Source organism: Glycine soja, chromosome 17, assembly GCF_004193775.1.
Source record: "Glycine soja cultivar W05 chromosome 17, ASM419377v2, whole genome shotgun sequence".
In the NCBI taxonomy this organism is placed as follows: Eukaryota; Viridiplantae; Streptophyta; class Magnoliopsida; order Fabales; family Fabaceae; genus Glycine; species Glycine soja.
The window spans coordinates 29,200,733-29,214,396 of NC_041018.1; the positions used below are offsets into that span (position 1 = coordinate 29,200,733).

Below are 13,664 nucleotides of genomic sequence, written 5' to 3' on the forward strand. Positions count from 1 at the left end.
TAAAATCTGGACAAAATAAGATAAGATGGGATGAAATAAAATCTGGATGAAATAAAATCTAAATAAAATAAAATCTAGATGGAATAAAATCTGGATAAGATAAGATTTGATAAAATAAAGTTATTATTATTATTGTTATGGTTAGTTAAACAGACTGACTTGTCAAGCTTAACAAGTTTTTTTTATAATTTGGACTTGACTTTTTATCTAAAAAGACTTTTTAAAAAGTTTGAGCTTGACCTTTATAACAAGCAAGTCGAGCCAGCCTTATATAGGCCGAGCCAAAGACCCTAGACAAACTGCTCGGCTCATTCTGACCCCTACTTGTTCCCCAACCAATGGACCAACTTATATCTCCTTTGCAAAGTAAGGATGTGAATTCATATTCTTCAAATAAGAGAGAATTGTATTTCTAACATCAATTGTTGGCGAAACACTTAGATATCCTCTTAAATAGAGAAATCGAGAATTATAATCCAATCATAGTACATATATTTTGCCCGACAAGTCTCGTGGTTTTTATTTTCTCACATTAAGTAATTTTCCACATTACAAATTTTAGTGTTACTTTCCACTCTTATATTTTCGACAGGAGGAGTGCTAAGGATTTTGAATTGTTAAAGTTAATTACTAACCGTGTGCGTATTCGAAGTGTGTCAAATGAAAGATGAAAGCTAAGATGAGCTAATCGCAAATATTTAAAAAGATGGTTAAGATTAAAATAATCAAAATAATCTTGACAATTTGTATATAATTACGTGACAATTGGTTATGAGAGCATAAGAAAGTCTAACTTCTAACTTAATTGGCTGAACAGAATGTGAGCAGAGTGTTGTGAATCTCTTATCTAGTGTTAAATTCCTAGGGATAAAAAAAATGACTATTTCTTACTCCTCTCACTTCTTATGCTCTCACTAGATATTTCTATGTTGTACGTATTGTTATATCAAATGACAACCCCACCGTTTCAACGGTGTTCACAATCACATCTTCTAAAAGGAGCTACAGGGCAAAGAATGCAAGATAGCCATACAAAAGTATTCAGAGGAAGACAAACTGTTAGTCAGCACTAGAAAAATACACATTTTATTTTATTTACAAACAAACCTCAAAAGCTGTACACAACAAATGACCTTATCAATATTTCATTTGGTGACCAAAATTGCTAAACTTAGCAACCAAGAAAAAGAAGATTCTAAAACTCTACTCATACCCTTTTCTTCAAGTTAATCACCTAGCTGGTGCAGAGAAGACCCTGTTGTACCAAACAGAATGAAGTATCATATGAAATATGTCATACTTGACAGGGTTCTTGTGCCAAAGGAAATGCTGCTGCACCTTTTTTACCCTCATCTGCAACCGAAGATACTGCTTTTCTGGGATGGAAAGGAGTATATTTTTCAGGTTAGGAATGTCCTTCTCCAGAACAATAACCGCAAAGGATTCCCAATTCAGAACCTCGAGAAAGGGAGGCACAAAATTGTCGGATATTATAACCGGAACACATTCGTAGAAAATGGCTTCCACCACTCTTGGACTGTTCACTTCATAGCCTTTGGCACAAATGCAGTACTTGCTGCTCTTCATGTATTGGATGTAGTTCCTGTTGCCCTTGGACTTTGGCAATCTCCCAAAGATTTTCATGTCAGGGTCTTTGTTTTCCCAGTGCTGCAACAAAATTGGCCTCACATAACCATGCATGCTCCCTGCAAAAAATGCAAGCGTTGTCCTCTTCGAAGCTGAATTCCCGCTGAGATCCTTAGTGGGGATCTTAGCATCGCGGACATACGTCTCGGGAAGAGATGCATCCTTCCCAAAAACAAATCCTTCTTTCACATCAGCATTACAAAGGGATCGTATGCAATTAGCCATGTCAACCTTAGTTTCTCCAGGGGCCTGCATAGTGGAGAGGTATCTTGTATCATCAGATAAAATTCAAGAGACTAATGTGATAAACATTCAAGTTTTTGTTTGTATACCACCAAGAAGATGGCCATTTGTTTAAACTTAAAAGTACAAATTTGATTATAATATTTTATGATATAATGTTTTTAAAACATTTTCTTAAGAAATCACTATTTTTAGCTTTTGAGGACGTGCCTTGTTGCAACAGTATTGTTGAAATCTTGTGACCAACAAGTTCAAATATAACTCTCTAATTTCAGGAGAATTTGTCACTTCTAAAATGAAAGAAATTTACTTTAGAGGATAAAGTCAATAATAATCATTAATTAGAAAATCAGATTGTAATTAGTTTGAAATTTTGTTACATATGTATTTGATTTTATCACAATCATTGATATTCTAATTAAAGATTTTGAGTGCACTCTCTGATGTTCACCTCCTCACTTTATAGAAGCCAAATCCAATTAAAGGTTAAGGCTACCTACACATTTTAATTACTAAGTGGGAGCTTCACACACTGGGTAACCCTTTTTAGTATTTTTAGCTAATGAGGAAAACACAAACAACTTTTTTTAGTTTTTGCTTTTTGGTTTTGTGAAGCTTAAATGATAATTACATTTGTTTTTAAATATATCATTGAAAGCAATGTGAAATGACAAGCGGTTAATGTTTCCAACAAATTAAGCTAGTAATGACAACAATTGAATCCGGAAAGGCATACCCAATCATGGCAACCAACAAGAAAATGATCAGCGCCTCCAGTTCTGTTCCAGAAAGTATATTTCCCTGCAATCATTTCAACATAGTTATGCAGATACTGAACCAGGTTCTTATGATTATGTGAATTCTGCACATACAATGTTTCCTCTAGCATTCGAGAACTAAAAGGTAAGTAAAACAAGTGGGCCTTGTTTGGGTCTCTAGTTAGAAATCTCTTATTAGCTTCCATTTGCTTCATAAACCATCCTTCAGAAGCATAAAGTCCTGTGAAAAATGGGGAGTGCATTATTGGTCTAGCTCCTTCTCTGTATACATACACTTTGAGAGTCTGTTCCATTAATTCATAGCTCCTAAAAATTTGACAATCATAAGGCTATTAGAAGGTGAAATATTCAATAAGACAAACGAGAATCTTGCTTTATGCATCATTGCTGCTACACTGTTGGACACTTCTTTTACAGAATCACTACTAATCTTTTCTGTTGTGAAGAACAACTAGAATGATTAAATCATTTTCCTTGCATATGTGAAACATTGAGGAAAAAATAAATAGCAGACCTCCTTAACTTAATATTTTCACAAATTTAGCTTAAATGAAAAAATCTGCAAAACATAATTTTCCGGTGAAAGGAAAGGGGAGTCTTTAGCATTACAAAATGCAGCAATGTTGAAGAAGCATTGCTAAATTTTGTTTGTGATAACCAAAGACAATGATATATATATATGTGTGTGTGTGTGTGTGTGTGTGTGTGTGTGTGTGAGAGGAAATTTTATAATTGCAAAACAGATTGCACTTATTTCATCAGAATGTGAAGATACATGTTTTCTGCAATAATCTGTCAGTAACAATTTCAGTTCACATTGTCAAAAAATATTCATATTTTGTTAATTTCAGCATAGCAATTTAACTTCTAGAAGATACTTCTAAAACTTGCTTTTAGGAGGGGGATTAATCAAATAATACCTCTTGAACATGGAAACATTATGATAAATGTGAGCATAAAAATTTGGATCCTTCTTTACAATTGGTGCATTTTCAATCTCTGATCTGGCCTGTAGTAGCTCTTGATCAACAGCTGAAAACCAGCTTGGTCTCTAAAATGAAATTAAAAACATAAAAGAACACTGTAATATCAGAAAGGAAAAATTTCCTAGCCATTAGAATATAGTTGAAATTTCACAATTTAGTCACATACCATAGAACGATATGAATTATGGCTTTGAAGTAATAACTTGTTCATTTCAGATACTGTTGTAACTTCTGGAATTGGTGTATGGGAATCTTTCTTCTCATTAGGCACACTTACCTTGGCATCATTTTGTGATGACCTAATACTCTCTTCCTTTATGGAGTTAGTTGTGTTGTCTTTCTGAAATAAAGATATGGAGGAATCATTTGATAACACTGCAGTTACAATGTTTGTGCTCACATTTGTCGAAGAAGCATATTGACTTCCAGATTTCTGTTCAGTTGATGAAATGTTGTCTTCTTGGAACTGGTTTGCAGAGAAACTCAAATCAATAGTATTGTTAAAACTGATTGGTCCAGGATCTCCTCCCTGCGGTGTTTCAGCTACATTTTCTGATCTATTAATACTTTTCGTTTTGGAACTTTGGTCAGAGCCATCTAATCCTAGAGAGTTGTTTGGTGTGCTTCCTGGTTCCAAGACAAAGCCAGTTCTTGGAATGGTGTCATTTTCCCCAGACTTTGTTTTATTAGCTATCTCAAAGGCATGGTCACCAGTAGAGTTTGCTGGATTGAAAAGCGTAACATTGTTAACCAATTCGGAAATAGACGGTGCATCTGAAGCCTTGAATGTACTACTTCCTGGTGTTGGTATCTTCTCAGCAGAGAATAGAGAGAGTAGAACAGTTCCATATGGAAACTCGAGGTACTGGAAAGTTAAGATCACTGCAAATGTAATGCCAATAAGCCATAGCAATCTCTTTGTTTCCAGCTGAAACAAGGATAAAAATTCTAAACCCATTTAGCTGAAATTCTTCAACTTGTGTCAGTTGAAGAGAATGTTCATAGCACCTCTGCAGGTAATACCAAAGAAAGAAATAATGTCATTATACAAGTAGTAAAACAATGATTATGCAATTTTTTGCTATTTACTCGTCAAATGCATCCAATTGAGATACAGAGAACCATATAAAAATTGACAATAGCAACAAAAAGGCTAACCAAACCAAAGACTACACAAGAATTCACTTTAAGGGAACAGATTTATCAATTTCAAAACGAAAATGAATATACCCTTTTGCCAATTTACTTAACTCAAACATAATTGTGGTTGTTGCTGGTGAAAATAAAAGCTGCAGTTGAAACTCACTAAGAAAAACAGAGAATAGATAAAGGAAGGTAACTTTTCACAGAACAACAACTATGGCGGTGCAGAGAAACCAACTTATTTCCTAATTTTGAAGCAAGAGATAAAAAAGATTAGATAAACCCACCAAGATGTTTATCTTAGAACTTACCAAACACCAAACTAATAGTTTACAGCGACATGCAAACAAGAAAAGGCTCAATTCTCATGACACCTCATTCAGCATGCAAATCCCAATTCAACCCACAAGTCCAATTCCAAACTACAGGCACCACATCGACCATTTCTTTTCATATCTCTCCTAAGGCATGAAAATCATCAAGAACACAAAAACACCAAAAGAAAAAGGAAAAAGAAAAAAGAAACCATTGACAAAAACATTTTAACTAACAAAATTGAGTACCTCTTTGGAAACACAGTGCACACAAGAAGAAAATAATCCTTTGCTAACTTGATATTAATAAATTGACTAAAAAAAAGGTTCCAAGGTTTGTTCTTTTTTTTTTCTCATTTTTTTTGCATGCAACCACCAACACCAAGGTGGGGTCTGTGTAGAATTATTTAATTTAATATTAATAAAAAATAAGTAAAACAGAAAAATTAATGGCTTGGAAGCTTACGTGTGACACCGACTCCCACGTTGGACGTTCCTTCAACGCTCTTGCGTTCACAGGTTTTGAGTTCTGCATCTTGTAAACCATAAAACGTGACCCTATTATATCTCTGTCGAGTTCCAAAGTGAACATGACATAGCTGAAGCTGCCACGTTCGGACAGAATACCCATTAGCCACGGCACCAAGAAAAGCCACCAAAAAATTCAATTTCACATTTTTAAAATATTAAATATAAGATTTTCTTTCTTTAATTTATTTGTCTCTTGTGATAATTATTTTTAATTATTTTATGATAAATATTATAAATTAATAAGATGCATTCTCTCCTGTGAGTATCGGAAAAGATAATTAGTACTCATTAATTAATTAAATAGAAAGAAAAATAGTGAGTCCTTATAATCTTAAGGATAGATTTTTAAAAAAATGATATAAATTATTAATAAATTTACTGTTAACTAAATTAATCGTGTGAGGATGTTATTAGTGTTACACTTCCTCCGCTCCTTGATTATAAGTTAAAAAATAAATATATTTCATATTTATTGAGTAAATTAATTAACTCATTATAAATTATGTTATTTTTAATTAAAAATAAATATGTTTTCTAAATTATCATTGAAAAATCATATCAAGTATAAAAAAATCTTTAGTTTTAGTAAATGTAAGATATTTTTAAGATAGTTTTTTTAAATAAGATATAAATAATTGATATTTACTTATATTTAAGATCAGAAGGAATACCTTTAGGCTTTAATACATCTTTTTAATATTTTATAAAGAAAATACTAAATAAAATGTATGGTATGTTAAAAAATTTAAAAATATTTAAAACTTATCCTATATGTAAAAGGATATTTTGAGAGAATTTACAATTATTCAGCTATTATTCATTTTTATCTAATTTAGATTAAGACTTATTTTTAATTTTAGTGAAGTTAATTATCACTTTTCTGTTATTTAAATATTATAGTACTTGTCTTTCAATCAAATGAAAATAATAATTAATTAATTAATTAATTAATCTTTCTCTCTCTCACTTATTAAATAGATTCACTTTTAATTATTACTTTTTATATGTTAGGAAATTAAAAGAAAAATGGTTTATAGGATGAAAGAATTTTCCTACTGTTAACTCGAATGAGATAAGGCCACGGCTTGGAGCATCCAGCATAGTTTTTGAAAACGCCAAAAATATCCTTATGGGTGTTTTTGGTTACAAATAGGAGGTTTAGTTTTTCATTTATGCGGTGCCTTTTTTTTTTCGCAAAATCTCACACCTTTAGTGTAAGTTGTTTTTGTTAGCTTTCGTTAATTTCCTTTTCTGAACATTTTTTGTCTCCAATGGTGTATGTGTGCATTGTTCTAAGAGAATATGGTAAAGTTAGGTGGTTATTCGTCGACAGAAAAGAAGAAGTACGTAAAAAAATTAGAAACATACGGATTGTCAATCCTTATGACTCATACGGATCAACAATGACCATACGGATCAACGATGGCCATACGGATTGTTAATCTGTATAAGCCATCGTATGTTTCTAAATTTTTTAAAAAAATTAAAATTCACATGGATTAATAATTAAATTTTAAATCTTAAATTTTGGTTTCAGTATTTTTTATAACCACCAAATTTAATATATTTTTAAATTTGATTTCAATCATTATTTTAAACTAACAATCTTATCATAATTTAAATTTTAAATTTTGGTTTCAATATTTTTTATAACTACCAAATCAAATATATTTTTAAATTTGATTTCAATCATTATCTTAAACTAACAATCTTATCATATTTTAAATTTTAAATTTTCGTTTCAATTTTTTTATAACTACCAAATTAAGTATACTTTTAAATTTGATTTCAATCATTATCTTAAACTAACCATCTTATCCTATTTTAAATTTTAAATTTTGGTTTCAATATTTTTTTATAACTACCAAATCAAATATATTTTTAAATTTGATTTCAATCAATATCTTAAACTAATAATCTTATCATATTTTAAATTTTAAATTTTGGTTTCAATATTTTTTATAACTACCAAATTAAGTATACTTTTAAATTTGATTTCAATCATTATCTCAAACTAACCATCTTATCATATTTTAAATTTTAAATTTTGGTTTCAATATTTTTTTTATAACTAGCAAATCAAATATATTTTTAAATTTGATTTCAATCATTATCTTAAACTAACAATCTTATCATATTTTAAATTTTAAATTTTTGTTTCAATATTTTTTATAACTACCAAATTAAGTATACTTTTAAATTTAATTTCAATCATTATCTTAAACTAACAATCTTATCATATTTTAAATTTTGGTTTCAATATTTTTTTATAACTATCAAATCAAATATATTTTTAAATTTAATTTCAATCATTATCTTAAACTAACAATCTTATCATATTTTAAATTTTGGTTTCATAATTTCTATAACTAATAGATTTATTGTACAATTAAAAATTATGTTTCAATATTTTTATAACAAATTTTAATTATTAAAAATTTTCGTTTAAATATTTTTTGTAACTAACAAATTTAAATTATTTTTAATTATGACTTCAATATTTTTCATTAGTAACAAATTCAATATCTTTTAAATATTTGTTTCGATTTTTCAAAAAAGTTAGACAAATATAATATAACAATATTAAAAATTAATTGTTTCACCAATCTAATCTTAATTTTAGCAATCTAATCTTAGTAATAACTAATATATTTTTTAATAAATAAAATCAATACTTAACATATAAATCAGAAAAATTATAAAATTTCACTAACATTACAAAACAATATTATACTACGAAACAATTTAAATAATAATTGACAAATCAAAATTTTCAAAAAAAAAACAAATTTAGAAGAAGAAAAATTGAAAAAAAAAATATTCAACAAAAAAAACAAAAAAAAACCTATACGAATTAGCAATCCTTATGGGTCAAGATATGAACTCTCTCAAGATATGGTTCATTAGTCTCATGAAAGTGCTAGGAGCATTAGTTAGGCCAAAAGGCATAACCAACCATTCATACAAACCATATTTTGTTTTAAAAGCAGTTTTCCATTCATCCCCTTCTCTAACCCTAGTTTGATTGTATCCACTTTTTAAATCGATTTTAGAGAAGTAACATGCACCATGCAATTTATCAAGCAAATCATCAAGCCTAGGTATAGGATGCCTATATTTAATGGTGATGTTATTAAGGGCTCTACAATCGGAACACATGCGCCATGTCCCATCCTTTTTAGGGACCAAAATCAATGGGACAGCACAAGGACTCATACTATCTCTTACCCAACCTTTGCTAATGAGTTCATCCACTTGTCTTTGAATCTCTTTGGTTTCTTGTGGATTACTTCTATAGGTTGGCCTATTGGGCAAAGAAGCTCCCGGAATGAGATCAATTTGATGCTCAATTCCCCTCAAAGGTGGTAGTCCACTTGGCACATTTGGTGGAAACATGTCTTGAAAATCCTGCAAAAGAGTTTTAACACTAGAAGGCACTTCAAAATCATCAAAAGTGTTAGTGGTCAAAATCTGATTTTTGCAAAACAAGATATATAGTGACTGTTTAGCATGAAACAACCTCTTGACCTCACTTTTTGTGGCTAAATAGCTCTCCCTCACTTCAAGTGTTTCACTCTTCTTTTGTTCACTCTTTTTCCTCTCAAGTGTTTCCCTTTTTTTCTCACTCTCAAGTGTTTTACTCACTTTTTCTTTTTCTCTTTTCTCTTGAAGAAGTTTTTCTCTCATTTTCTTTTGATCCTCACACACTTCTTGTGGACTCAATGGCTTGAGCACAATCTTTTTGTCTTGGTGAATGAAAGAGATCTTGTTGGTGTAGCCATCATGATTGGCTCTTTTATCAAATTGCCATGGTCTCCCCAAAAGTAAGTGACTGGCCTCTATAGGAACAACATCACAAAGTACCTTATCATTGTATTTCCCAATGGAAACATCCACTTCAACTTGCTGCCTCACTTGCACCTCCCCATCCTTACTAAGCCATTGAAGTTTGTATGGCCTAGGATGTGGTTTAGTAGCTAAATTTAGCTTTGACACTAATCTAGCACTAGCCACATTGGTGCAACTACCTCCATCAATGATCACCATGCACACCTTGCCATTGATTAAACATCTAGTGTGAAAGATGTTTTCTCTTTGGCTCTCCTCCTCATGCTTCAATTGACCACCAAGTAACCGCCTAATCATCAACAAATCTCCCTCCGGAGTCTCCTCTTCCTCTACGTACTCACTCTCCTCTTCCTCTTCAACATCAGATTCACTTATATATTCTCCATCTCTAAGAACCATGGACCTTTTGTTAGGGCACTCATAAGCATAGTGTCCTAGGCCTTGGCACTTGAAACACTTCACATCTCTACTCCTTTTAGAGAGTTCCTCTTGGGACTTTGAGCGAGTTTTTGATGGGATAGGTGTGGAACTACTAGAAGTAGCAGCCCCATCTTTCTTACCTTTGTCTTTCCAACTAGAAGAACCAAAGTTGGTAAAAATCCTCTTAGCCACTCCCTTCCTTTTTAATTATTGCTCTACTTGGATTGCTTTGTGAAGCAAATCATCTATTTCAACAAACTCCTGCAACTCAACAATATCACGGATATCATTAGTCAAACCATTAAGAAATAGAGCCATAGTTACCTCCTCATCTTCTTCAATCTTTGCTTGAATCATGAGCACATCCATTTCCTTGAAATACTCCTCAACCCCCTTGTTGCCTTGGGTTAGTTTTTGGAGCTTGAATTTCAAGTCCCTCGAGTAACTAGCCGGCACATACCGCTTCCTCATGATCTTTTTCATTTCCGTCCATGTATCAACCATTGGCTCTTCATTTCTTGCTCTCTCCTTTTGTAGCTTGTTCCACCACACAAGAGCATAGTCGGAAAACTCCGTGGCGGCAAGCTTCACCTTTTGGTCCTCCTCATAGTTGTTGCATGAGAAAACATGCTCTATTTTCATCTCCCACTCCAAGTAGGCCTCCAGATCATTCTTTCCTTTAAATGGAGGAATGTTGAGTTTAATACCATCAATTCGGTTTTGTCTAGGAACACCATCATTCCCTCTTCTCCTCCTTTCTTCTTCATTATGATCTCTATTCTCCATTTGATCCAACCTCTCATGGAGCGCATCATCTCGTTGTTTCATTAACCTCTCCAAATGTTGCATCAAAGCTTGCATTTGGAATTGCGAAAGCCCCACTCCATCATTAGGATTAGTACCTGACATCTCAAACAAACAAATCAAACGTAACAAGACAATTATAGTTGTTGTTTGAATACCTCACCCACTCAAGTGTATCACACAATTATGGCTTTTCTCTAATGAAACACTCTTGCCTTTTACCACTCTAATTCCCCTTGAGTTCTTAGGCAATTCAAGATATTATGGCCACAACAAAGAACAATTCACCAATATGTGTAAGGTAAGGCTAGAGAGACAAGGAAAAGGTTAACCAAGAAAAAGGCTAACAATGTTTTTAGGCACAAATGAAGGAAATAAAATTCAGAATCTAGGAATTCAAGTAACAATCCTTCATGCAACCAATATATTACCTTAAAGAGATTTTTTTTAAAAGTTCTTCAAGCATGAACCATTTAGCCCAATTTTTTTTTAATTTTGCTTATACGAAATTCTACTTTTTTTTTTATAACAAAGAGATCAAAAGGCTTAACTTTTGCAATGGTTCAGCCAAAAAAAATATATATATGAATAAGAAGGTAATATAAATGGCAAAGAGAATAAAGAAGGATGTTACCCAATATTTCCAACAAAGGAAGTGTTGATCCTAGAACCGGAGCTCTGATACCAAATGATATGAACCCTCATGGCACAAGGGCTGACTTGGGATCGTCTAGGATTAAACCTTGATGGAAAATGCGGAAATTGATTAAGGAAAGGATGACGAATAAGGTGGTTAATTTCGTGGGTCTTGTCGCAACCTACCCTTCAGCGGGAGGGCGACGCGTGACTCGCGGGATGCGTGTTCCACGAACGGAATACGCGCGGAGTCGCCACCAACGTTTATTTGAGGAAAACGTCGGAAAAACCGGAAAAGACGTGATCTACGAACTTTTTAAGTGAAAGGTTCGGGAGTTGTATTTACGCACGGGGAAGGTATTAGCACCCCACACGTCCGTCCCAAGGGACGACAGCCTTTAATCGAATGTGTAAACATGACTTTGATTTTTATGTTCCCTTTTTATGTCTTTATATCCTTTATACCCTTTTTATATTTTTCTCTTTTTGTGGTCGACAAGGGTGTTTCCCTTTGCTCCTACGTATTCCTCAATTTGCGATGAGGAAATCAGACCTACGTAGTTCTTTCTTATCAAGTGATTCTTTTTTACTTAAATGGTGATCATTTTAAGGCGTTGGACCTTGAAAATGATCCATTTTACTTAGTAAGAAATTGAAATGACAAACTTCAAAAACCTATTTTTATGGACGAGCTTGACTAGGCGAGTTGATTTTAGCCTTAGTTTCACTTTAGTTATTAGTCAATTCAATTAAGAATGAGAAATCCCAAAGAGAAAACGTCCGATTGATTTTCCGCTTTATTTGACTAAAAGATGTTTTTTTTTATTATTATATTATTTTTTACCTCTTTTTGATTTCCAACGTGGTTACGGCACGACCGAACGGTCGGAATTCATTTTAACCGAAGTTAACGGATAATACAATTCAAACGATCGGTGGAAATTTATTTTAATTTTAGGTTAAGCGAGAAATGACTTAAATGAAATGGCTTAAGCACGTCAAAAGGGGGTATAAAAAGTAAATGAAACAAGAATAGAAATACACAAAACACAATGTGGACCACCACGGGTACATAGAATGAATCAAAAAGCTTGGTTCGAGGTACTTACCCGTTGAAGATCGAAGAACGATGAAGAACGAATGAAGAACGTCGAAGAACGGTCGAAACCTTCGCGAAATTCCTTCACGGAAAACGTTACGGAAACGTTTCGGAAGCGCCTCGGCTTAGATTTTCTTCACGGAAACAATTTTTCCAAGCAAATTCGAAAGAGAGAGAAGTGCCTAAGGGGCTGAACCCTTTTCCTTCTCATTTCCTCCCCTATTTATAGCAAAATAGGGGAGATGGTTGCCGCCCAGCTCGCCCAGGCGAGCCAGGTTGCTTCCTCCAGAAGCAACAGCCTTCTGGAGGAATCTTCTGGAGGGCCCAAGTGGGCCTGGTTGCTATTTGCACCCCCATTTTTACTAAGTACACCCCCTGCCTTTTTTTTGGTGATTCTTTTTTCGTAAAGTTACGGAAACTTACGAATTTCGTAACGATACTTGTTTTCTTTCCGTAATGTTACGGAACCTTGCGGATTACGTAATCATCCCCTTTTTGACTTACGGAATGTTACGGAACCCCACTATTTATGCAACGATGCTTCCATTTGATTTCCAGTGTGTCACGGAACCTTACGGATTGTGCATCAATATTTTCTTTTGTTTTCCGGCATGTCCTGGAATTTCACAAATTGCCTAATGATGGGTGCCAAGCGCCTTACAAGGGCCAAACAAAGGTCGCATGTCATCAAGCAAAGGTCCCTGGACGAAATTAGGGTATGACAGTTGCCCCTCTTTACTTGTCTTTTATTGGAGATAAAAGGAAAGTAAAGATAAGACACTAATTTTGTTCCTCTCGATTGACGAGAGTCGCGGGTGACCATAAAATCTCCACATGCAAATGACTTGTTGTTCCCGAGGGAACAAAAGGTGCAGAAGACGATGTCAGTCTCTGCATGCTATCAAGCGTTCTGTCTTACAGATAGCAAAAGAATGTTTATACGGATAACCACTCGGGTATTTTCGCCCGTCAGCGTGACTCAAAAGTCAGTATGACAGATCTTGTGAGTGCGGAAGATAATGTAAATCTCCGCGTGTCATCGGGCCCGCCGCCTCTGGATGACAAAAGGGTGCAGAATGACCAAATTTTTTCTCTGCGTGCCATCGGACACGACTGTGTCTGAATGGCAAAGGGGTGCGGAATGACCAAATTTTGTCTCCGCATGTCATCGGGCCCGCCGCCTCTGGATGAAAAAGGGTGCAGAATGACCAAA

The 13,664-nt window shown here is 33.6% G+C and overlaps 1 protein-coding gene across 4 annotated transcripts; it reads right to left on the reverse strand.

The window, feature by feature from the left end:
* Window positions 1-1,003: 1,003 nt before the first annotated feature.
* On the reverse strand, window positions 1,004-5,700 carry LOC114393415 (probable glycosyltransferase At3g07620). 4 transcript variants are annotated; one of them, XM_028354764.1, is made up of 6 exons: window positions 5,362-5,481; window positions 5,110-5,259; window positions 3,822-4,665; window positions 3,590-3,720; window positions 2,627-2,975; window positions 1,004-1,896 (listed from the first exon to the last, which is right to left on the reverse strand). In XM_028354764.1, exons 3-6 carry the CDS (start codon window positions 4,611-4,613, stop codon window positions 1,231-1,233), a joined length of 1,938 nt encoding a protein of 645 aa, XP_028210565.1. In that variant the 5' UTR covers window positions 4,614-4,665; window positions 5,110-5,259; window positions 5,362-5,481; the 3' UTR covers window positions 1,004-1,230. The 4 variants fall into 4 exon arrangements, with proteins under 4 accessions (XP_028210565.1, XP_028210568.1, XP_028210567.1 ...); XM_028354767.1 differs by lacking the exons at window positions 5,110-5,259; window positions 5,362-5,481 and adding an exon at window positions 5,579-5,700; XM_028354766.1 differs by lacking the exon at window positions 5,110-5,259 and having other exon boundaries at window positions 5,362-5,491.
* Between the last annotated feature and the right edge of the window lie 7,964 nt (window positions 5,701-13,664).